General features: G+C 40.2%; 2 protein-coding genes across 5 annotated transcripts in view; one reads left to right on the forward strand and one right to left on the reverse strand.

Moving 5' to 3' along the window:
• Positions 1-260: 260 nt before the first annotated feature.
• LOC137271926 (uncharacterized) lies at positions 261-1,465 on the forward strand. The gene is made up of 3 exons (XM_067804308.1): positions 261-265; positions 706-808; positions 1,103-1,465. The coding sequence occupies exons 1-3, from the start codon at positions 261-263 to the stop codon at positions 1,463-1,465; spliced, it is 471 nt and encodes a 156-aa protein (XP_067660409.1).
• Positions 1,466-5,843: 4,378 nt separating this feature from the next.
• LOC137274042 (solute carrier family 4 member 11-like) overlaps positions 5,844-25,527 on the reverse strand; it is a 54,097-nt gene continuing 34,413 nt past the window's right edge. For all 4 annotated transcript variants that reach the window (XM_067807006.1, XM_067807005.1, XM_067807007.1 and 1 more), the window contains 17 exons: positions 21,025-21,062; positions 19,939-20,140; positions 19,223-19,310; positions 18,501-18,624; positions 17,376-17,573; positions 16,194-16,278; positions 15,834-15,956; positions 14,926-15,039; positions 14,299-14,431; positions 12,807-12,880; positions 12,357-12,651; positions 11,988-12,094; positions 11,408-11,579; positions 10,541-10,714; positions 9,750-9,942; positions 8,421-8,590; positions 5,844-7,825 (listed from right to left, as the gene is read on the reverse strand). In XM_067807006.1, the coding sequence (XP_067663107.1) occupies positions 7,765-7,825; positions 8,421-8,590; positions 9,750-9,942; positions 10,541-10,714; positions 11,408-11,579; positions 11,988-12,094; positions 12,357-12,651; positions 12,807-12,880; positions 14,299-14,431; positions 14,926-15,039; positions 15,834-15,956; positions 16,194-16,278; positions 17,376-17,573; positions 18,501-18,624; positions 19,223-19,310; positions 19,939-20,140; positions 21,025-21,062 (2,351 nt within the window). In that variant the 3' untranslated portion in view covers positions 5,844-7,764. The remainder of the gene's footprint in view (positions 7,826-8,420; positions 8,591-9,749; positions 9,943-10,540; positions 10,715-11,407; positions 11,580-11,987; positions 12,095-12,356; positions 12,652-12,806; positions 12,881-14,298; positions 14,432-14,925; positions 15,040-15,833; positions 15,957-16,193; positions 16,279-17,375; positions 17,574-18,500; positions 18,625-19,222; positions 19,311-19,938; positions 20,141-21,024; positions 21,063-25,527) is intronic.

Here is a 25,527-nt window from a genome sequence, read left to right on the forward strand (position 1 = left end):
TGTTAAGACAAAGAACTACTGACAAAGAAGTGGGTCTGACTTTACTTCACATGCTGCAGATGCTCCAACTCGGCAATTCAGCTCGAAGTTGGAAGATTCTCGGTCACTGTAGGAAGTTCTGTTGCTGAACTGGACAGTTCTCATATGCATGTGGAATGTGGTGATGCTGACGAACTCACAGATTTTGCAGAGCAATCAATCGAACTCTCCATGGAAGAAGACAAAGATGAGACTGTATATTGTGTATATTGTGTAATGTAATGAGGTAAACATATAATATTATGTAATATTTAGCAAGTTTATTGTATTTTAATTTTAGTCCTCAAGAGGTCAGAAGGTGTACTGGCGTTGCAGTCAACGTGGGAAGAAGATAAAGTGCCTTGCAATTGTAATTCAGGACCAAGGCACATTTACTAATGGCTCTTCATCACACTCCAATCCCATAGAGCCTGGTACAATTCAAGAGGCACAAGTTAAGATGAAGGTAATGACCACTTATCCTCTAACTGGTTCGTTAATTACTGTTTAACAAGTGATTACAGAATAAGATGTGTACTAATTAAGCCATAACTGATCGATTCATTGTTCATCTCTGTGTTTATTGTAATTGTTCTTGTACTTTTCTTCAGGTGAAGGAAGCTGTCATGGGCAATCTTCAGGAGTCTGGACGCTCCATAGCTGAAAGGGTGACGGACGAGGTTGTAGGCGACAACATAGTTCCAGGAGAGACCCGGACCATTTGGCAAGGATTGCAAATATATGTCGGGAGAAGATTCGTCCTAAATATCCCAAGGATCTAGGTTTTGAGGTAGGTATTTTTAATGTTAAAGTAAAGTATTTTAAAGTATTATTATGGAATAGTGATATAACGCACACACACACACACACACACACACACACACACACACACACACACACACACACACACACACACACACACATATATATATAGCTATATGTATAAATTATACCTTTATTTTAATTTCCGGTCGTTGAAGATTTTCTGCTTGACGACTTCTTTTGTGGAGACATAGTTGTGAAGGGAGAGCGTCATTTTCTGTTTGCTACTCAAAGGCAACTATCCCATCTTTCTCTTGCACAGCATTGGTTTGTAGATGGGGCTTTCGAGGTCGTTATGGACCCGTTCTACCTGCTAATGTCAGTGCATGCCTTCTTGAAAGTTGGACAGCAAACGAAGATGATGCCGCTTTTCTTCGCTGTTATGTACCGGAGGAGGAAGGTGGATTACGTGAAGATTTTCCGACGACTCCTGGAATCCCTGCCACACCCTCCTGCCATGAGAGCTGTGACGATGGACTTCGAGTCAACTACCTGGTTGGCCATAGACAGAGTGTTGCCAAATGTGAAAGTACACGGCTGTGTATTTCACTTCACCAAGGCCATCTGGAGAAAATGTCAAGAATTTGATCTGCAGGAAAATATTTATACCTTGTACTTCACATAGTATCATTATCGATCACGTCACATTACGTTGCTTTATTGTCTGATCATTCTTTACAGAAGTCCTACAAGACCGACTAAGGCATTCACAAGTTCATCAAGAAATTGATGGCTCTAGCGTATTTTCCGCCAAGTCACATCAGGCCAGTGTTTGCCTGTAGAAGGCAACAACTCCAGCTCTAAAGACTGTGTGTGGGTATTTCAGCAGTCAATGGATAAACAGCAGCACCTTCACCGTCACAAGCTGGTCCGTGTTCAACCAGTCGGTCAGGACCAACAATCATGTGGAAGGTAATTATAAATAAACTTAAGTATACATTTTATTTATGAAATTAGCATATATAACTAATAGAGTGAAAAATGGGAGAATAACGTTTAAAATGTGGGTATTTGTGTTGTAGGATGGAACCGGCGAATAAACTCGTGGAGTGGAGAAAGAACACTCTGGTTGTATAAGCTTGTGGAAGGCCTACATAAAGAGGCACGTCAGGTCAACATCCACACAAGACTGCTCCATGACTGCAAACTAAAAAAGTACTTCACACATTGTACCCATGTGGGGATTCGAACCCGGGCCTTCTGCGTTATGAGCCTACATTTTAACCACTAGGCTACCCCGCCGCCCCTCAGATTCATTATTGACACTGGAGGTAGCGCCACTTTAGTTTAATCCGACATGTATTGGTTAATGAACATTGCGAGGAAAGTGAGTTTCAAGAAGCCGAGAGGTGGTAGAAGCCGATCATCATGGAACGAGTGAGTGAGTTTAGTTTTACGCCGCACTCAGCAATATTTCAGCTATATGGCGGCGGTCTGTAAATAATCGAGTCTGGACCAGACAATCCAGTGATCAACAACATGAACATCGATCTGCCCAATTGGGAACCGATGACATGTGTCAACCAAGTCACCGAGCCTGACCACCCAATCCCGTTAGTCGCCTCTTACGACAAGCATAGTCGCCTTTTATGGCAAGCATGGGTTGCTGAAGGTCTATTCAATCCGGGGACCTTCACGGGTGAGATCTTCATGGGCCGACACATGGGTTACTGTGGTGTTACAACTGGAAACAGGAACAACCCATTTTGTTTAGGAAATTGACGGACGTGTGAGATTAATGCAGCCAGTGAAATCATTGTGACACCATGTTAGTTTGGACTATTGTTGTATTGTAAAACAATGGCATATATTTCCTGTTTGACTTGCGTTCGAAGTTTCCAGTTGCCTAAGTTCCTGGTGAGGTACCCGTGAAGATCCTGATTAGAACTGATCTTCAGTAACCCATGCTTGTAGTAACAGGCTAGTAACGGGATCAAATGGTCAGGCTCGCTTACTTGGTATAATCGCATCCCATTGGATTGATGCTCATGCTATTAATCACTGGATTGTCTGGCGCTGACTCGATTATGTATAGACCGCCGTCATATAGCTGGAATATTCCTGAGTGCGGTGTTAAACGGCCAACCAGTCATGGTGGTCCTGTCTGCGCAGCGGTGTTCATCCATCCATCTTGCACAGCTTTCACAAACTTCAGTGTGCAGTCACCACGCGGACCAATGTCAGCATATAAATAAACTCGAAAAGAATGGGCAGTTTAACAATAGGGTTGATGGAGAATTAGAAGGAAAGAGAAACGAAACAACAATTCATACAACCGGACTTACAGCTTTCGTCTTGTGTGTTGCTCGTGATCAGGTGGCGGACACTGAGCACTCCGGACCAATAAACCATTTCAGATAGCCTGGTTTCACAATCCGCTTTAAGGTCACCGTGATCACGGTCGTCTTTCACCCCTACATGCTTCAATGTAATTATATGTGTTCAGATATATTTGTGCCTGCAAGGAATTCACACGATGAAACGAGAAATCTGAAAGGTCTATTTTCCCGCGTGAGTGAACATCTCATCGTCAACTGCTTGACGGAAATTGACTTGTACCATAAATTGTAACTCTGCAAAGCAAATAGCTTTTTGAAGTTGGTGCTGTGTCATTTTGTGTATGTCAGTGATAATGTAATGATCAAATAGGCTTTAAAAACTCTTCAGATCATTGAAGCTTTGTACTTAAAATGCCCGTGTATGCAGATTTGGTCTGCTATATGGCTGAAATTTTGTCGGTTGCGACATAAACCGCAACTGTCAGCGTGTTGCGTCGGTTGACCCGCTGTCTATTCTTGGATTTAAATCAAGAAAAGTGAAATATAAATAGACCCACCAGTTGAATTCTGAAACAAGATCTGTTTTGTCTGAAACCAGTGAGACTATATAGAAACTGACTTTTCCAACTGATGATTTCAGATTTATTCAATGCAGTGCTTCAGGTGACTGGAATGAGTATTGTTATACGCCATGCGTCGGGATTTTATCAACAGCCGAAAGGCGTCCAGGGCAAATACATCGGGCGATACACCGTGGTTGGTCAGCTCACTGTGATTCAAGTCTACCAGTCTGGCTACCAGATCCGCGTTGTCGACTCGATGAGATGCAAACGGATGTGGTGGTGAGGCTGGAAGACTAGCATCACAGTAAGTCGACCAAACGGATATGGAGGTCAGGCTGGGAGACTTGCATCATGGTAAATCGACCAAACGGATGTGGTGGTCAGGTTAGGAGACTTGCATCTTGCTGGGAGACGAAGCCTTAATGTCATGCGTATGGATAATTGAAGGAGTGGTAATGCTATATATAAAAATATGCATCTAACTTACATCCCAGCAACCAGATTAGGCCACAAACTAGACATTTTATACGTATGTTTCCGTGACTAGTTAGTCACTGAAAAGCGTGCATGTGAAATTCAGCACAGTGATAATATTTCGTACTTTTATGCGTGTCAAGTCTTTCCCACAATTGTTTTCAGTGTCCCTTTCTGTCACTGCATTGTAACGGTTGAACCGGCGTTTAATTCTGCCGGAAGTTACAAAAGGCATCATTCGCTTCTGGTGATCAATATCACAGGGGCTTGTATCGCTTTGAAACGGCGTTCGAAAGACATATAGATGTATAGACCCTACCCTAGTACTATATAAAAGGAAAGGGATGTAACGAGGAAACCACCCCCTCCTCGATCAAAGTTACATGTTACCGCGTAAAATATTTTTAAGGCCCCATCGAGGCCAACGGATCGAAAGCCAGATGATTTCCCTACAAAATGAGCTATAAATGGTCACAGTCGGATCATTGGGTGATCCATGATTTTGGCGTGAAATTGCGGAGGTAGCTGTTTGCGATGATTCGTAGCGTATAACTTTTGAAAGATACAAGCCCCTGTGGTATGCATACTAGACAGCAATTGGAACTTGAGATAAAAACAATAATGCTTGTGTTTGCTGGACAGCAGTTTGAATGTATATTCTGATGATGGTGGTATTAATTTCCGGAGTTCTCATTTCTGCATAAACTGTTCTGTAAATGTAACTTTACAGGTAATGCCTGAACCGTGCCCTATGCTATCACCGTATTCTGAAGGCAACATGGCCTCTGTTCTGACGTAGAGAGGATACTAATACCCCTCCAGCACGTAAAACTGACCAATGGCCAATGGCCAAATACTATTTATAAAATTTGGTATATACATACAGTTGTGCCCTGGGCAAGTGGATGTCGTTATTCCACGTACCGTATTTCCTCTTATAACAACGCGTTGACTCCAATAAGGTCAGGGGAAAACACCGTGCAAAACAATAAGCGAGGGATATTTTAAGGCTACTACCTGAACTGTATCATTTAGCATATGTATGAGTATACATTTTGCTAATTTTTATCACAATTATACTGTTCATCCAAACTGAACGAGTCGACTGTCAGTTACTGCTACCAAACAAAGTATTTGTAATGCATATTTTCCATTTACATCTATTTTTTTATAAACTGCCGAGCTGCGTGCAAGATACTTGCCCGATTGAAGTCTGTAACGCACTAGCTGAGTGGTATGTGAAGAGATTCCCTATTGCTCGTACTGTCTGTTCCGTACTGATGTCTATCACACACTAGCTGTCTAATACGTCATGAGTTTCACAATTGGTGGTCTTGTCTGTCTGGTAGGTCATGAGCTTCACCATTGTCCATCTTGCCTGGTACGTCATGAGCTTCACCATTGTCCATCTTGTCTGTTACGTCATGAGATTCACCATTGCACTTGGGACTTCTATTAAAAATCTGCCATTGTTTCAGAGAGCAAAGTACCCTAATGATAGGGTTGTTAATGGTGTTTGTAAGAAGCTGGCCTCTGTTTCGACAGAGAATCATTTGATGGGATGGGCCTCCAAGAGGTGCAGCATGCATGCAGCAGACGTCACGGAGATGAGTGAATTCTTTTACCCAGTCTTTTATTGTCTGTGACAGTCTTGTATAAGTCCTTAAACTGACACTACACAGAGACAGAGTCAATTCCATGTATTTTATTGTCTGACAGTCTTGTATAATACACCATACGTCTCTACTGCACTGCCATGCAAGTCAACTAGAAGACAGATCAGGATGAAGAGTCAACAATTAAGGCAAAACAAATGTACTGGAGATACTGGAAACACGTGTCAACTGCTATGTACATTGATCAACCGTGTCAAAGAAATTTTCTTTGTGAGCTGATTTTAGTAGGTCTCAGTACTGGGCCCACCTGCACAGAGCAATCTCAGTTACAACTACAATGTCTTTGGTGCTTACAGGGAACTTGAAGATCTTATTCTACTTGCCTAAATCAACCTTAGTAAATGTGCCCAAAGTCATTTGAGGACTAAGGTGAGCTTAACTCAAAAACTCACATACATAGACTCAACTGTTGTAGAACTAAGATTGCTTTGGGCAGATGGATCATGTTGACTAGCCACCATATCTTTCTGTGGAACCCTGCAGAAGGATGCATGGAACCCCTGCAGAAAGAGGGACGGAACCCTGCAGAAAGATGTATGGAACTTTCTAGAAGAATGCATGGGCCCTGCTGAAGGATGCATGAAACCTTACAGAGGGATGCATAAAACCCCTGCAAAATGATGCATTGAATCCCTGCTAACGGATATATGGCAGCAATGCAGAAGGATGCATGGAGTCCCATCTGATGGATGCACAGAAACCTGCTGACAGATGCATGAAACCCTGCAGAAGGATGCATGCAGCCTGAAACTGAGTATTCTTCTGGCTTGCACAACAAATCCACACACCATCAGACCACACAAGTACACAGTAATAAAACACATACAAAAACAGCCCATTAAAAACACATTGTTGCATAACCAGTTAAAATCAAACACTATCTCAACAGGAAAGTAGTCAACAAGGGTGTGAAATCTGATAGAATGAATGTGTATCACACTTACAACATGGCATTGAACCAGTTCTGCATGAAACAGTACAAACAACAAGTAGACTATGTACATCATGTATATACATCACATACATCACGTTATACGAACCACAATACATCATATCTGATTATAAAAGATAACATTAAAAACTTAGAGCATTTTAAAGATATGTTTTAAGATTTTAGGGTTACAAAAAATATGCTTCATCATATATGTTACATATTCTGAATGTACAAAATATCTGGCTCAGTAACAACCAACTGATAAAATCTGTGACTACATTGAGTAAAATCAGGTCTATATTGATACAAAACATGATCGCAAGGACAAACTTGAGCATTAAACACCAGCACTACAGTTCAGCTAGCACTCAATATTACTGCAGTCCAATGGCATGCCTAGCTTAAAACTATTTTAGTTTAAAAAACATAACAATATATGAATCACACTGGAAACTGGTCAACAATACACTACAAAACATTCCATGTGTTGACTGTGAAACACAGAACAGAAATCACAGACTGAATGAGCCTATCACTGATGTTGCCTACCAACACAATTATAGATGTTTACTATCAAAACTGCAATCTATTAAACTTCTCAGCACAAGTACCAGTAGTGATCTAGTTGTAGAGTTTGGTTGTGTTTACCACAATAACAGTTTTCCATTTTACCCAGTCTCTGTTTGAAGCCTTGAACAGATGTATACATGAGCAGTAGGTGGTCCATTTGATAGGACATTAATGAAAGGCACCAAGTTAATACCAGTCAATGTGGAGTTCTTCAAACTCTCCTAATTACAAGTCCAGTTCCGTCATCAACGTTCTGTCATCAAATGTGTGTATCTCTGATCACATCACACCCTTGTGTCTGATCACATCACATCTGTATCTTTGATTACATCACCCCCATGTCTTTCATCACATCACCTGTATCTTTGATCACATCGCACCCAAGTCTTTGATCACACACTTTGAATCTGCATAGCCAGATCATATTACTAGTGGCCATCCATAGCATTTAAGTACTTGGCATCAATCAGCTTGGGTATAATCTTGTGTCTGAAAAGAAAAAATGCAAACAGAAAATAAATACACACTCGCAAAAGAGAATTGTGAAGCAAGTTCATGACTCCAGTTGTCACCTATTGTGTGCTAGCAAAAGTACTGAATTAATTTAATGACATCTTGAGGTAAGGAGTAGAGCTATGTATTACCTAGTGAGTGTAAGGACATTTGAGATAGGGAGTATAGCTATGTATTACCTAAAGGGCATAAGGACATCTTGAGGCAGGGAGTAGAGCTATGTATTACCTAGTAGGAATAAGGACATCTTCAGGTAAGAAGTGTGCTATATGTTACCTGATGGGTATAAGGCCATCTTGGAGTAGGGAGTATAGCTATATATTACCTGATGGGCATGAGGACATCTTCAGGTAGGTAGTATAGCTATATATTACCTGAAGGGCATAAGGATATCTTGGGATAGGTAGTATAGCTATATATTACCTGATGGGTAATAGGACATCTTGGGGCAGGGAAGCACAGCTACATATCACCTGATGGGTATAAGGCCATCTTGGGGTGGGGAGTATAGCTATATATTACCTGGTGGGTATAAGGCCATCTTGGGGTAGGGAGTATGGCTATATATTACCTGATGGGTATAAGGAAGAAGATGAGGACAGGAAAGAACATCTTGAGGTATGGATAATCGGAGAAACCAAAGCCACACAGGACAGCTAGCTGGAACAACTGTGTGAGGGTGAAGATGTGCATCTTGCGCTGGGGTACCCGCCGGATGTAGTGATAGGGCGGGTAGGCAGCCTGTGAAGTACAAGAAGTCAACATGTACCTCATGTGCCTAGCCAGCCCAATACAGGAAGAAATGTGCATGATATACCTGTTGCCAGGATGTCAAAGTATTTCTATGCTGAAGACTTTCTTCCCAAATCTTAAAACATTAAATAGATGATGAAAAATGAAAGTGGCCAGAGATCAGCTTGAGGTAAGATCTAGAAAGTATGACATGGATTAAAAGAAATGGTCAAGGACAATCTGCTTAACAGTATAAACTGTAAACATTAGGGATTACTATTGAGGAGAAAACAACTATTGTGATAGTGACAGTTTATTGAAATATCCCTAATTGCAACCAACTATTGCAATAGGTTTTTCCATATTTAATTGCCTCATTTGAATACATTTCCCAAAAGATTGAATAGTTTCAATGAAATATAAACAAGCCAAAGTAGTTTCAGTCTCTTGTAATAATTGAAAAGCAACTTGAAACTCGCATTAAGAAAACAGTAAAAACCTGAACTTAATGAAAGGGCAGATAACTCTAAATCAGTGTGAACATATCTGGTACTTATGTTATTTTGCAATGAAAGTCAATTCCTAATTCATCAATAGTCACAAACTCTATCAATGCATCAATTAATTTGCTATCGCTGATTCACTAATTGCCATCGATTGATAATTCGATGCATGATTTGTTGCAATTTTAAGAAAACAATTTACATAATTATCAAACATTCCCTCTTGTTAATCTATGTAAATCTACATCTAATTTAAACCAGTCAGAGATTTTTAAGATCATTGATGCTTCTTTTCATGCTTCTTTTGAAAAACAAACACTTTTGCCTTAGGTTTGATAAAGCCTAAATTCTGCCAGTCAGGGAAATCTTCCTTCAACATCTACATGGTGTTTTGAAGCGGCCGCTAAAGTGACCTGTATCTAAGGTATCTGGAGCCCAGATTATAGACCCTAACAACTGATGCTTAGGGGCAGATGGATTGGATGGTCAGGTATGGTGACTGGTGGATTGTGTGTCAGTTTAACCAAAATTAACATGGATCAATGTTGACATCAATCACAGTGTATGGTATTGATTATTTACAGGCTGATGTCACATACAAAACTGCCGAGTAATTGGCAACAGAAATCCCTGTATACCACTAGTCTCTTGAAATCTGGACTAACCTGCTCTGTAAAGAAGAGCATGACTCTCTCAAACATCTGGTTGCCATAGAGAGCAGTGACGGCCACATACAGGAAGAGGCCGTACAGGACAGGAGTTGGGATGTATGCCAACACTGGCATAAACAGCAGACTTAGGCCGATCAGGATGTGGGAAAAGATGGCGGTGAGTCGAGTTTCTCGAACCCTCACAATACTGAAACATCACAATTTAGATCCCAGCTCCTTAGAAGATCTCAGTATCGCATAGCATGAACAAAACTGGATTGACTTAGGTTAAGTAAATGATGTACTTCATACATTTTCTAATATCAACAGCTACCACTAGTGATTAATCAGGATGGTTCATTCCATGCAGAACCTTTGTAGAGTAAGTGAGTTTAGTCTTAATAGTTATGCCGCACTCAGCAATATTCCAGCTTATGATATGGCAAAAGTCGGTAAATAATCGAGCTTGGGCCAGAAAATCCACTGATCAACAGCGTGAGCATCAATTGGGAACAGATGAAATGTGTCAACCAAGTCAGTCAGTATGACCACCCAATCCCATTAGTTGCCTCTTACGACAAGCACAGCCGCCTTTTGTGGCAAGAATGGGAGGCTGAAGACCTATTCTACCCTGGATCTTCACGGGTCAACCTTTGTAGAGCTAACAGAGATGTGATATAATGTCCCTGAAATGTCCCATCAGAAATGGTGAGAAGATGGTGTGACATTAATGGAGTTTTATATAAATGATGTGCCCTTGATACAGTTGTACATTGATGAAACCTGATGTTAACAGACAGACTTACATTCGTGAGATGTGGCCTTGTTCCACTCTTTCCTCCACATCAGCCAGAGCCAGCACATGCAGGGGGCTGTGGGGCAGGGCGGCATGCACCCACGGGAAACACACCAGGGACAGGGCCGCGTTCACAGCAGCAATCACCAGCAGGTCCCAGTGATACGCTGTGCCTTTCTTCATTCTGTAGACATCAAGTGCAGATATACGATACTACTGGCAAGTCAGAAACATAGACAACAATCTTCACTAACTTCACTGTGTACATTATCTGTGGAATGTTGAGTTTTGGAAGGTTTACTAGGTAGGTCTGGTTTTGTATAGTATGTAAGTGGTGAGTTGAAGTGTACTAGGAATGTTTACCTGTTAGGTCTGTGGTATGTCTAAGTCAATCACCCTAAAAATGTAGTTATTTCAATAACTACCATAGTGGGGGTGATTATACAGCTTACACCACAAGGGCACACTTATTTAATATGTGTGTAAAGTATAAAGCATGATGAAGATTATCAAAATAAGTACAATTTTATTGTTTTTAAATTGGAATAATTGCCTTAGGTCAGATAATCACTTATGCTAATAAAACACTTGCAAGAACAATGGACAGGTGTCTTTCCCTAGTGGTTTAAGGTGATGAAGGGGCTGGACCTGTGTTAATTTTGGTGTGTTGAGGAGGTGCACTTGCCTGTGCCCCCTTTCACAAGTCACTAAGGTAACCTTAGTGCAATGTTATAGAAGGGGAGTAAAGGTTAACCTTAGTTCTTAGTAAAGGCTGCTCCGTGAAACAAGTCCCTGGCCTGTAGTGTGGTGATGATGGGGCTGGTATGTTTACTTGTATGTTCTGCAGTGTGTTGAAGAGGAGCTGCTGTTTACTCACTTATTTTGTGGTGCATTGACCAGGGCAGCAGATATATTCTGGTCCATGAAGAAGAGGAGGGAGAGACAAAAGCCAAGACCCATTGCACCGAAGATGGCGCCAACTGAAAGTTCATCCAGTGCCACCAGCTTGAAAATTCCAGACTCACTCTCAGAGTTAAAACTGACACCCACTGAAATCAGATAATAGTTATGATATAATTGTATTATGATATAATAGTCCCTCTATATCATCTACATCATGCGATGTCCATAGCAACCAGAACTGATGAGTGATGCAGTGATGAGCACGTAGAGTCATGTGTGAGGTCTGATTGGCAGTAGCTGTGTCTGGGTGAGTATCATCCTTCACTGGACATATCCGTATTGTCATTAAAAAACTATAGCTGAACAGGTGATGAAAATTTCAGTTGTTGGTTGTAGTGCTATCAGAAGTCACACATTCCTGTCCAAGGCATGTAGAAGCATAGGTTTTACCTAACAACTGGTGGCTGACATTGAAATGTGTTTGCTGTTTGCTGAAAATTTCCATTGGTGTGTGGCATTGTCTTGTGTTAACCCTGCATGATGCTGGTACTCACTGTTGACATCCCTGAAGACGTAAGCGCCGAAGAACGCCATGATGATGACAGCGACAGGTAAAGAGTAGTCGGCCAGAAGCTCTCGTTTACCTGACGTCAGGTAGGGGCTGGAGGAAAACATGACACACATGTAACTCAAAGGACACACGCCTGATGACCTAGACAGTTTAAGTTTGTCTAATGCTGCAGTCTACAACTTAATTACAGTGACCTGCAAATGATCAAGTCTGGACCATACAATACAGTAACTGATACCATGAGTAACAATACATGTTGATAAGCATGTTTACCTCTAATGATGGACTGAGTGGCTGGGAAATAAGGAACCAACCTAGTATATAAAAATCATATCTTGATCATTGCACGTACGTGTTTTTAAAGTTGAAGAGTGTGACACCAATCCAGACAGTTCCGAATAGCAACACAAGATACAACATGCTGATGTCTCTCCGACACACTTCCTCTGCTGCATTCTGGGTCAGATCACCCAGTGTGGTGGTCATGTTGCTTGCAATGGTGGTTGTTACGGATGTGGCAGTGGTGGTGACAGTGTTGTTGACGACTGTGGTGGCAGTGGTAATATTGACAAGAGCAGAGTTGTCAGAGTTGTTGCTGCTGCTGCTGCTGGCGAAACATGCAGGAACAGAGTAGTACTGCTCAAAATCTGAAAATATGGAACAAAATTTGGACTTTCTTAACACATGCATATTGGAGAGAAAACAATGCATGCAACAGGCAGTCTTACTCTATATGTTATTTTAAAAAGATACAAAATATGGCTACTGATGAACTTGGAGAATGTTTAGACATAATGCTTACTGCTAGCACAGTTCTTGAAGGCATCCACGGAGAAGGCGATTGAGATGAATAGGGCAAATATCTCCTCAGATGACCTGAAACAAATCCTCCAGTATACACATTCCTTGTCCGCTACACAAAATCCGCTACTGAATTACTAAGTACACCCCTGCCATCAAAATCACATTAAATCAGGTAACCTGTACTTTTGATGTTTGTTCTTATAATGCTGCACTAAGATTTACAAATCTCCTTTAGAAATGATATTACTATGAGATATCTGCATCCCAAGGTTCATAGGAGGAGTGTTGGAAACTAAATTGTTGGTAAATGTTGTAGAATTTTCTTTCAGTTTTCAAGACTTTTATAACACATTCTTTGTGTTGGACGAAAACAAATAGGGCTGGATTTGCTGAGTTTAGTTGGGACAAATTCTAACCTAGATCCCCAAGGGTTATTGGGGGCACCTTTCAACCTAGGCCTTGTTCTGATTGTTGTGCTGATAATAATTCAATACTCATACTCTGTGTGTGAAATAGTTTCCAAATTTTAATAGCAAGTCATGCTAGCTATGCAGTGTATGAAATAGTGTCTGCCCAGTGCTTGCTAGTTACATGGCGGGCTTACAACTTTATTTTATCGCTGGTCCTGTGGGCCAATCCATTTTTCATGGGTATATATTTTACTGTGTCTCTGACTGCGGTTGATATTTTGAAATACTGTTGTTGTGGTAGCTGTATTAGTAGCTGTATGTATTAGTTCATGATCAATCAAGCCGTAACTTTCATAGATCAGCCTACCCTTTTAACTAACGCTAAAATGATTGTTCTAAAAAATGCTTTCAGTGACCAAGTTGTTTTTGTTAAATTTGCTGTTGCTCATGTTTACTTTTCACAATCCCCTGTGCTAACTGCATGAAGAACATGTTGAGAGCATTCTTGCCAAAGATACTGACCATTCTAACTTTGCCTGTGTCTCTCATTCACATGGTAGTGACACTAAATGAATCAACAGGGACCACCAAGTTATGCTTTGTAAAATTTGCTTTTGCATGTGTTTAAGTTTACCTCACAATTAGTAATTCTTTGATAAGAGTTTTATAATTAAGATTGCTAATGTGATGAACATCTTATCAGGCCATAACTTTGCATGATCTGAAAGTGTATCATTCCTTAACGAGTTGGAAAAAGTGATGTATTTACAAACTGACCCCATAAAAATTTGCTGGCAACTGAGCCAGTGACAGGGGTAATTTATGGGTCTGACTGGATGTGTGGTAGAGGGCTAATGGCTATTTTCCACACTGCTCCCAGTTGACATCTAGCCTGGAAGTGTAATAGGAAGGCAGTGTCAAATCAATAGAGAAAAACTGTTTTATATCCAGTGTGAAGTCTTGGATGTGAAGACTAGTTTTAAGTCCCTTGAGTAAAGTTTCTGGTGTGACAGCTCTAGTGTGAAGTGTGGAGTCAAGTCATGAGTGACATTTCTACTGGGTTTGGCGTGCTGAGATTACCTTGTGGAGAACTGCATGAGGATACTCAGATCAAACACGGAGAAGATGACAAGGAAGAAAGCGTTCCAGAGTCCCACACAGCAGAACATGGCCTGGAATGGCAGGGAGAAGTCCTCGCAGATGCTGTAGATGACTGGAGAAGAAGACAGTAAATAACTAATGATACCATTTGATCACATCTTAAAGTTAGCACTGAACGAGACAAATCAAATCAGGGTCCATAGCTTAAGGTAAATCTAGATTACCTACCTTGATCAAAGTACTTCAATGACGGTGTGTTCAGAGACTAATTTTTGCTTGTTTAATGCCGCACTCAGCAATATTCCAGCTATATGGTGGGGGTCTGTAAATTATTGAGTCTGGACCAGACAATCCAGTGATCAACATCAAAAGCCCTGATCTACACAAATGTGATTTGATGACATGTGTCAACAAAGTCAGCAAGCCTCATCACCTGACCCTGTTAGTCGCCTCATATGACAAGCAGTGGGTTGCTGAAGACCAATTCTAACCCAGATCTTTACATATTCCATAAACCTTCAACTGAAAGGTGAAAAACTTGAATGAGAGACCCTGCTTGTTTGTATTACAGCACTAACTACAGATACTGTATACAAAGAAACATACTTTTAGTGTAGAGGGCCAGAGGAGCAGTGGTCAGCAGCACAATTTGGGGAGTCCCCCCAAACACAGCAAACAGTATCCCCCCAAACATCTGGGAGTACAGCACCTTCTCCACCGCTGAAACACAAAACAGTCTTACATCATAATCACAATAACAATAATGATAAGGAACAGTTTTACTTGCCTTAGTTTACACACTGATGCAGACTGACTGTGCCACATCAATGTTACCAGAACCCTGGATGGGTGCGTAGTCAACATCACTTTCAGTTCCCATGGGATTATACAACTAGGGCTGAGCCAGGTAACCCGGATACCCAGTATAGATGGGTAAAAATTTAGACATGGGTACCCATCTCAAAACCCGACCCGTTATGATAATGTAACTAATAGATTAAACAATATAATATGCTATTCTTTTATGATTACAAAGTTGTATTGTCTTGTGTGCAGTCACCTCTTTTGAATATAATACATGTCTAAGATATTGAAGAACTTGAAATTGTAGCCTCAAAGCTTAGGAATTAATAACAAGCTAATTAATAACAAAAGAGCATTTCTGGTTTAATGACCTTGGCCTTGACTTTCAAAGCTCTCTTAGTGCCAAGATTGTACTGTCATACATTAACATAACTTACGACTGTCTTAGTGATAAGAGAGCTTTGAAAATTTACTCCCTTGACCATAAGGATTTGAAATGCGGTGATATAAAAAATTCCATTAAATTCAAATAAAAAATGCTCAAAACGTTGAGGGCTGTGTACTTCAAATTGTGCAACCTTGACCTTCAACATCGGGTAAAAACATGAAATCACTTAAAATTTCATGGAATTTAAATATTTCAAAGTAAACCTCCAGTCACCTTGACCTTGGACAGTAAAAATGACAATAAATGTTGCAGTGCATCTTACTCAGGATCTCATGAGTGTTGTCCGAGTTGAGCACACCGAAGGCAATACAGGGCAGGATGCAGGCAAAGTACAGGAACAGTGTAGTCGACAATGTCTTCAGAATGCTTTTTTTGTCTGCAACACCTGCAATACCGATTGTCTTTATTCAACAGTTGAAACATATACACTCTTTTTATGATGTCCAATATCCATCCTCCAGCACCTTGTTTGTAAGTAATGGACCTGATGTGACATTTCTAAGTGTTGGCCTGGCAAATCAGCGCTTTGGGCTGTTTCTAGCTGGTCAGTCAGTGCCTGGAACTGAGGTAAATACATTGTGTATCCTACCAATTCAAATGGACCTTCCAAGTTTGAACATACCATCCTTGTAGTCGGAGAAATAATGTGGAAGACGTCTCTTCAAGTCATCCCTTATGCCACGGAGGAACCCACATCGCATCTTGGGCTGGAAATAATCAAGGACATAGTTGAAAATTTAATGGCATCATGAGAGCTCCTGATAGGGGATATTTCATGTGTCAAGTCAAATTATGTTTTCTCGATTTTAATTTTTAATCTGGTAATATTACCAGATCCTTAACTATGTCATATCTGCACACCTAATGAAATACTAGTAGTTAATAGTGTTTTGTTTACAATCTGGAGAATTTGGATTTTGTTTATCAAATGTCTATGGATTAATATAGTTTACATTTAATTTTTGAAAACTAAAAGTATATAATAAATAGAATATTTCATGTCTTCAACGTGTGTGGAAAACATGATGTTTTAAAGAGTTGTCATTCGATAACAAAGATATCAATTTGTAACAATTGCTATTTTTTAATTCTCATTGTGTGAGTTAGATCAGTACTTATAATAATATCCATCAAATGATCCTTTCATTTCTACAATAAACTTGGTGCTGGTGCACAAATACATAAAAACCACAAACAAATATGATAACCCAAGAAAACGAAATCTGAATGCTGCAAACTGGTAACCCAAGTGTTTTGAACAGAGATAAACTTGAACGGACTGAGGCATCGACTCAACAAAACTCAGGTGGGGGACAGTCTGTCACAAGTTGACCAAATGTATATTTTTAGGGACTGTTCATAATTTATGGTGTGTTGTGTGTGTGCATGAGCGCTCGCGCGCGAGAGAGAGAAAGAGAGAGAGGGGAGGTGGGGTGGGACATTGATTTTGTACACATGTTCTGGAGGGTGTTTCATTGACTTTGTACATGACAGGCAGGCACTGACTTTGAACATTAATTTTAGAGGGGGCGGGGGGCGGGGGGTGGGGGGGCATTCACATTGTACATGCAACTCCATATAAATCATCATCACCTCCCCTAGTAACAAATTATGAACGGTCCTTACACAGAAATTTATTTATTGTGTTATGTTACGAGATACTATAAAGATAACTTTGGTGAGCCATGAAGTAGTAAGTAGTTCTGACAGAGTGATATTTTCACAGCACTGAACACAGCAACATTTCTGTCAATGTCACTGTAATGTTCAAGCAATGGTGCATTATGTTGTTCTGAAACAGTACCTTCTCCTCTTCGCCATCAAACACGGCCATCTTTGTCTCTGACTGCTTCTGCTTCTCTGACAACTTGTGAGTCTCTTTCTGCAGGATGCCCTTGAAGTGCTCCTCATCCGGCGCCCCCATCAGCTCCAGGCGAAAATCTATGTCAGAGAACATTGTTGCAAATGTCCTTCCAGTCTCCAACTCATTCTTTGTGCCTTTCTGAAACCAACAACATAGTCTTATAACACCGAGATAATAGGAAGAAATCTTGTTCATCCAATGTTCTGCCACCAGTGGGCACTCTTCATAGGTAAACATGCCCTGTAAAGTGTGATGCTTTGTCATATATCATCACCTTTATGGCACCAGGTATTGGGATATATATCACAAATTACAACCTAAGAAAGACAGGGTTTATCTTATCTCACACATATATGTCGCTTTCTGACTGGCTGAGGGATCTTCTATTATTGTCAATGTACCCTGCTTAACAAGCAAGGTGCACTGCAACCCCGTTGCCAATGGCAACTCATTCAGTACTTTGTTGTTGTACTTTATCTCAAATAACATTGATGTATGATGTACCGAAATTACCAATGTTTGCTAATGCATGTTGATGGAAGGGAGATAAATCTAAATCTGTTTTTTTTCTTCTGTCATCTGCAAAATCTAGGGATGGCTACAAAAAGATCAGCCTTGCATTCCAATAAATAAAGTTTGACAAAATGTTCAAATTTAGTCCTTGTGAATACTAAGAAGAGAAATTACACTGCGGCGACTTTACTAAGACGATACCTACGGGAAAAACAGCAAGATGCAAGATTTGAAGCTTTTGATTCACACAGGTTCACTTAAGTGTACGATCCAATACCCATCCTTAAAACAGTTCAAAACTAACGAGGTGTGCAGTAAGAATAAATACATTGTTCACTGGTCCCTTGGGGCCCATGGGTTGATGTACCCACAATCTGAGGGTGGGGGTTCAAATCCGACATGGGACTCAACCCAATAAAAGTACTACATTGTGTAATCTTAACAATGACAGCTGGTTCCTGCAATGTTTCCTCTCTGGTACTGGACACTACAATGTGAAACAAGTTGCTTATCATGCTGGTCTAGTGACAGTGGTTCTGTGGTTCTGCCTACCTCCTTCGTTGGGGTGAGGATAACAATGACAAAGTACACCTCCTGGCACGTCATGCCAAAGTTGGCGGGTGTGGCAAGGCGGGCGATGCCCACATAGCCTTTGTTGATGGAGGGGATGCTGCACCTGGAGTGGAGATAGGGAGATTATATGTGGTCAGAAGAGTGGATGCAATGTCTTATTACCTTCCTACTTGCCACATTCTAAACATAAGCAAAGCAGTCTTGCAACACAAGCACTGAAAGATAAAACTGAGACACATGATACAGCGAATGATACACACTATGATACAGGGAAATGCAAACAGTGAGATTAGGGGTTATGAAACAAGCAGTGATTTCAAGCAGATGCATAACAGAGAAAAACAGTGAGAAACACATAGGAGACTGGGGTAGTAAAACAGAAAATGACTTTAAGTAGATGCTGTAACAGGGAGAAACTGTGAGACACATAGGCACTGAGAAAGTTACAGAACTACATAAACATCCACCTGGCAGAACATGTTAGAGATATTATGAGTGCTTCAACCTGGAGTCAGTTTTGTACTCAATCTGATGAGACATAAAATCATCTCGTCCAACTGATAGAGATTTGGGCTCATTCCACAGAGCTAATCTCTGCACTAGCACAATCACAACTTCCAAACTAACTGACTTTTAACTGTTGTAGCGCTAGAATCAGTTGTGGAACGATTCCCTAATGGTGTCAATGTGTCAATACTCACATGGCACAGACCCAGTTCTGATCATAGTCAAAACCTCCTCCGTCGTCAATCTTCACCGAGCTCTGAATCGTCCGACTCAACTGGTGCACTGCCCAATACACAAACATCCCTAAATACACTTCTGTCATTATATCAGTCCATGACATTTTAGTCTAAAACATTCCCACTGGACACAGGAATTATATGTACTACTACACCTTGTGTTTCTGACACAGCTTTTCAACTGCATATTGACCATGACTTTGGATGATGGCATGTTGCCATACCCCAAAGATTGTTTGAGGTTTGATGACAAGCACCAGATGCATGGTCCAACCTTACAAGCCTCAATGATCATGAATAGCATCTGCACAAATCTGGCAAATTTGTTGCACATATGATGTCAGTCTACAACCCGCTGGTCTCAATGTCTGACTACATGCATAATTCACAGTGATTTTAACGGAAGCTGTCATATGTGACACATGACACTTGTTTGCTGTTTATAAAGTTTACGGTTGTTAACAATTTCAAAACCAATTACAAGAAATGTTAAATTTGAAATGTCTGGTTACTTTTATTCTATTATTCTTGTGAATTTTCAGTGGGCCAGACATCTGAAACGTACAGGACCCAGTATCCTGTTACTTTGAAACACCATTTGTGAATGCCGGATGACTTGAAACAACACCTATTGCAGTCAGTCATGAAGAGAGAGGACTTGAAACAACACCTACCACAGTCAGTCGTGAAGAGAGAGGACTTGGCCTGGTCGGAGCTGGTGGGGGAATCTGTGCCCAGCATTTTTTTCAGGATGTCGTCCACGATTTCGTCCAGGTTGGAGTGATGGACGTCCAACAACAGTACTGTGTTGTTGAGGAACTTCTGCACATCCATTGTGGCCCGCACTTCATTGGTAAAGTCCTTGAATGGCACTCTCTGCACATAGCATCAATAGGAATGGTACAGTATAATGCATGGATGTCACATTTAGCATACAGTGAGTGAGTGACTTAGGTTTTATGACACTTTCAGCAATATCCCTGCAACATATGAGCAGGAGACACCAGACATGGGATTCACACACTGTACCCATTTGGGGGCTTGAGAATTTACGGAACAGAGGAACAGGTGATCAACAGTCAACAGCACAAGTCTGAGCTGAAGGTCTTTTATTTTCAACTTAGCAAACATTTATGGTGAGATGTGTTTGAAATAGTGCATATAAGTAAAATAAGTGTTTTTAACTAAAAAGAAAATTTTACTGTCCATGATTTTTCTTTATAATAAGAATGGTCTGTAAACGGCTCTGTTTCAATGTATTACACAGCGGTCTTAAAACAACAGACTCATTAACGTTTCATTAGTAAATGTAAAGCAACAATAAGTAACTAAACAACAACTAAAAAACATTTACCCCAAACAACTTAGAAACTTAACAGTGCTAAGTTCATGTTACACCATTTCCATTTTATGGTTTACAAATTTTTAGAAAACCAATTTAGTCATATAGGTTGTAAAAGAACATTTGTATAAAAATGTATTTAATACGTTATTAGTAATGAAGTACTTTGGATAGTGGGTGTAATACCTTCACAAAGACCATACACTACTAAATGCATTACAGTATTTCATCACTTCCAACAATGCTACTGGAATCAATATGCAGCCTCTGTACCTACATACTTCATGTTCCTTCAAAGATACTGTCTCACACGTATATATGAATAAAAATAACCTACTTATATCTAACTGTTTCAAAGCTACCAAATCCAACAAATGCAAGTTCCATCATCAGATAGGATGGTAAATGAGGCACTTACCTCATGTCGGGAGTAGATGAGGCTGAGACCAGACTCGTCTGAAACAGAACAGAATGTCAGAGTCTACGCTATGATAATCAGTGAAAAAACAACAATTACTCAAAACAGAAACAAACATGCAGAAACAAGGATTATCCTGATACCACTTAGGTCACTGATGGTTTATGTTGATTAATAGAGTATCCGCCATATTCACCTGGCTGACCGAAGAGTTGGCAGGTCCTGTACATGGTCAGGCTGCTATACAAATGATACTACTCTATTCCAGAAGACTACTTTCCACTCAACTTATAACTAAGAAAAAACATAAAGCAAGACTAGTTCCAACATTTAGCTGCTATCTTCCAGAACAAATTAAAGTAGAATATTCACAATTTGAAAAATTTCTTAACTGGCCATGACTAACAGGTTGCCGTATCATAAATAAAACATGTTCTCCACACCTTGCAAAATAACAGCACCTGTGAAAAACTAACTATTATTTTAAGACATTCATCCTGTAATAAACAAAATATTACAATAAGTAGTTTAATTCAGGCATATCATTGCTAAGCAACATAAGAAACGCACCTGTTTTTCCCAAGCCCATCGTGCAGAAAGTCATTTTCTGACGAACCCCAGCATGTAATGAGGAATTCCTCCACACAAGTTAATAACACACAACCACCTCCCTTTAAAGCCCATCCCAGTGAGGAAACTTTATAACGTCACACACATTATTTAGAAACAAAAGCAGCAAGCAGCCTGTCAATGATCTGCCACAGGGTTTGTGTGTTGAAGTAATCTCTGTCACTGTTATCTTGATGGAGACTGAGATTCCAGCATCACACCTGCAGCGTGGGACGTCAGAGATGCTGCACACGGATGCTAACCAACTTCTCACACGTCATACAATTACCTGGCACCAAACAAACATTGAGATCACATGTTGTGATTGGCTTCATCTATTAGAACACTGTTGTATGAACCCACATCACCTGATACTGTAGAGCAAGCAGATGTCACTCACCTGCTGAACACTTATTCAATCAAAACCAATATTTCTGTCTCAAGTATACTAACTTAATTGACGAAAATGTGTATATACATTATTTAAAGTTGATTGGTTTGTTGTTTAACACTGGTTTGTTGTTGTTGCCACACTCAGCAATATTCCAGCTATACAGCACTGGTGTGGAAATAATAGAGTCTGGGCCAGACAATCCAATGATCAACATCATGACCATCATTCTACGCAACGTGTGTTACAATGACATGTGTCAATCAAGTAAGCGAACCTGACCATTCGATTCTGTTAGTCGCCTCTCTCAACAAGCATAGGTAACTGAAGGCCAATTCCAATTGAGATCTTCAAGGGTTACTCTGTTGAAAGTATTAACATTTATTGATAGATAAATTCACAGTCAAAGTAACAGAATTCTCCTTTTGATGTGGAAACAGATGTGGAAACAACATCCTCCTAACATCAGATGATGTGGAAACATAACACCTTCTTAACATCAGAAGTGGAAACAGAATAAGTTCTTAACAACAGCAGATGTAGAAACATAACACCACCTTAACAACATGTCAGCAATAACACCTTCTTAACATCAGAAATGGGAACAGAACACCTTCCTAATATCAGATGTGGAAACATCACACCTTCTTAACATCAGCAGATGTGGAAACAGAACACCTTTACATCAGCAGATGTGGAAACATAACACCTTCTTAACATCAGAAGTAGAAACATAACACCTTAACATCAGAAGTGGACACATACCACCTTCTTAAAATCAGAAGTAGAAGCATAACACCCTCTTAACATCAGAACATCCTCCCAAACATTGGCAGATGTGGAAACATCACACCTTCTTACCATCAGCAAGTGTGGAAACTTAACACCCAAGTAATCAGAAGTAGAAGCATAACACCCTCTTAACATCAGAACATCCTCCCAAACATTGGCAGATGTGGAAACATGACAACTTCTTAACATCAGAAGTAGAAACATAACACCTTAACATCAGAAGTGGACACATACCACCTTCTTAAAATCAGAAGTAGAAGCATAACACCCTCTTAACATCAGAACATCCTCCCAAACATTGGCAGATGTGGAAACATAACACCTTCTTAACATCAGAAGTAGAAACATAACACCTTAACATCAGAAGTGGACACATACCACCTTCTTAAAATCAGAAGTAGAAGCATAACACCCTCTTAACATCAGAACATCCTCCCAAACATTGGCAGATGTGGAAACATAACACCTTCTTAACATCAGAAGTAGAAACATAACACCTTAACATCAGAAGTGGACACATACCACCTTCTTAAAATCAGAAGTAGAAGCATAACACCCTCTTAACATCAGAACATCCTCCCAAACATTGGCAGATGTGGAAACATCACACCTTCTTACCATCAGCAAGTGTGGAAACTTAACACCCAAGTAATCAGAAGTAGAAGCATAACACCCTCTTAAGATCAGAACATCCTCCCAAACATTGGTAGATGTGGAAACATGACACCTTCTTAACATCAGCAGGTGTGGAAACTTAACACCCAAGTAACCCCAGTAGATGTGGAAACATAACAACCTCCTAACATTGACAGTTGTTGAAACAGAACACCCTCCTAACACCTGCAGATTTGGAAACTTGACACGTCCCTCAGATCAGTAGATGTGGAAATGACCTTACCCTGTAACTTCTGTTTGGTAACGTAGTTTTACACTAAAGTTAGACATTAAATTGGTTTATTAAATCTGGGATAGGCAGTTTGAGATGCGAGATATGCTAGTGTTTTGTTGAAGTAAGTATTGTCAGTACTACAAGTCCTTCCCTTGTAACTGCAACATCCAGCACTTATGACAAGATAACAGAACTTGGGGATCAGAAGGCAGAGACAGCAGCCTGTTGTGATCTTGTAATCTGGTATATGGTGATGCATACTCTCTGAGTGGCTTACATTCCAGTGTACAGGTACACTGAGGTGAGAGGATCTCAGAACCTGTAACAAAACTGTCTTGCAAACAGTGATCCATTACACAGCCTATTAGGTCCAACGCGTCAACACCTATCAACCAGTGGCGGCAATTAGCAGCCAGGAAGGTATGGGTGGATGATGGCAGGTGGAAGGAGCATCTCAGGTAAATCTCCATTACAACAACACTAGATAGGCTGATAGTATCACTGTCTGGAAATGACAGAAGCATTTCTGTGCAGCCTGTACATCACGGCCAAACATTCGCAATTATCAGAGAAAGACTTCGAACTATTCAAACCTTATGACTGAACTACTACTGTGTCTATTTTCCTGCAGAAGTAACAAAGTGCATTGCTCAGAAACACAAAGGCAGATACTTTAAATCATCAATCAATGGCAAATCTAAGAAGGGTGAGTGAATACACTTAGCTGTTGCTTTCATCAGTATTCTGTCCTCTTCACACAAAGAATATGAATGGCACATTTTCACAGGCTTCTTGAGCCATGTGACTTAACCATGCTAAATCAGGCCTATGAGACTATTGTTTGGACATGCTATTACCAACCGGTATTTCTGTTACATCAGAAAAATCACATGGAGAAATTACATTGCAGAGTAACAAAAGGAAAAGTGTTATGTAGTGACAATTACCTGGCACAAAACAATCCGGTACACCCTTGCAAAAAACAGTGTCAAGAATTTATTACCCTAATGTTCCTTACTACTTTACAACATTCAATCTTAGGTAGAATGAGACACAAAACATTTTGCCATCATTTTTCCTGAAGTCATAAAGAGAAATAACTCAGGGTACAGGATCATACACTTCAGCCAACATGTGTAAATCATATGATTCAAATCTTGCATCTTTATTAATTGGAATGTGAGGCATATCTATTCGGAGCCATCGCTAGATCTTGCAGACGATGCAAGAAAAGCAAATTCAGAGTTATCTCCCTTCTGTCAATCTTCATTTGCAAAATATCAGTAATTTCTGTGCATTATGTGTGCTTCAATGTTCGAGTATAATGTACCACAAAGTACTGAATGAGTTGCCATTGGCAGCCGGGTACACTGCTATGTACCTCGCTAAGGGGTACATTGAAAATAATAAAAGAGCCCAGAGAAGTTAGCCAATCAGAAAACAACATTTATGTGTGAGGTGGGCTCAAGTTTTGTATGCTTTGGTTATTGACCAATCAGAATGTGACATCTCTTTTAACGGTAATAATGTGCAGTACCACATGGTCAAATGCCACACTGAGAAGTAACAAGTGTGTGAGTGAGGTTTCTGGCTGCTGTGAGCAATTTTCCTGTTATATCACATATGGGGACACTAGAAATGTATACATAGAGGAACTGAACCCAGGTCTTCAGTGTAAAGCTGATACTTTAACCATTAGACTACTCACCATCCCTAAGAAACACTGAAGTAAATATTAGATGTGAAGAGTCATATAGTGAAGTAACGCATTGTGCTCACGTATCACACAGATGTGAAGAATATGATAACATACTACAGTTAT

Source organism: Haliotis asinina, chromosome 2 (genome assembly GCF_037392515.1).
Source record: "Haliotis asinina isolate JCU_RB_2024 chromosome 2, JCU_Hal_asi_v2, whole genome shotgun sequence".
NCBI classification, from domain to species: Eukaryota; Metazoa; Mollusca; class Gastropoda; order Lepetellida; family Haliotidae; genus Haliotis; species Haliotis asinina.

Bases quoted from the DNA above. Each gene is read 5' to 3' on its own strand.
- LOC137271926 (XM_067804308.1), top strand. The intron at 809-1,102 runs GTAGGTATTTTT...TCTCTTGCACAG, and splicing joins CCAAGGATCTAGGTTTTGAG to CATTGGTTTGTAGATGGGGC.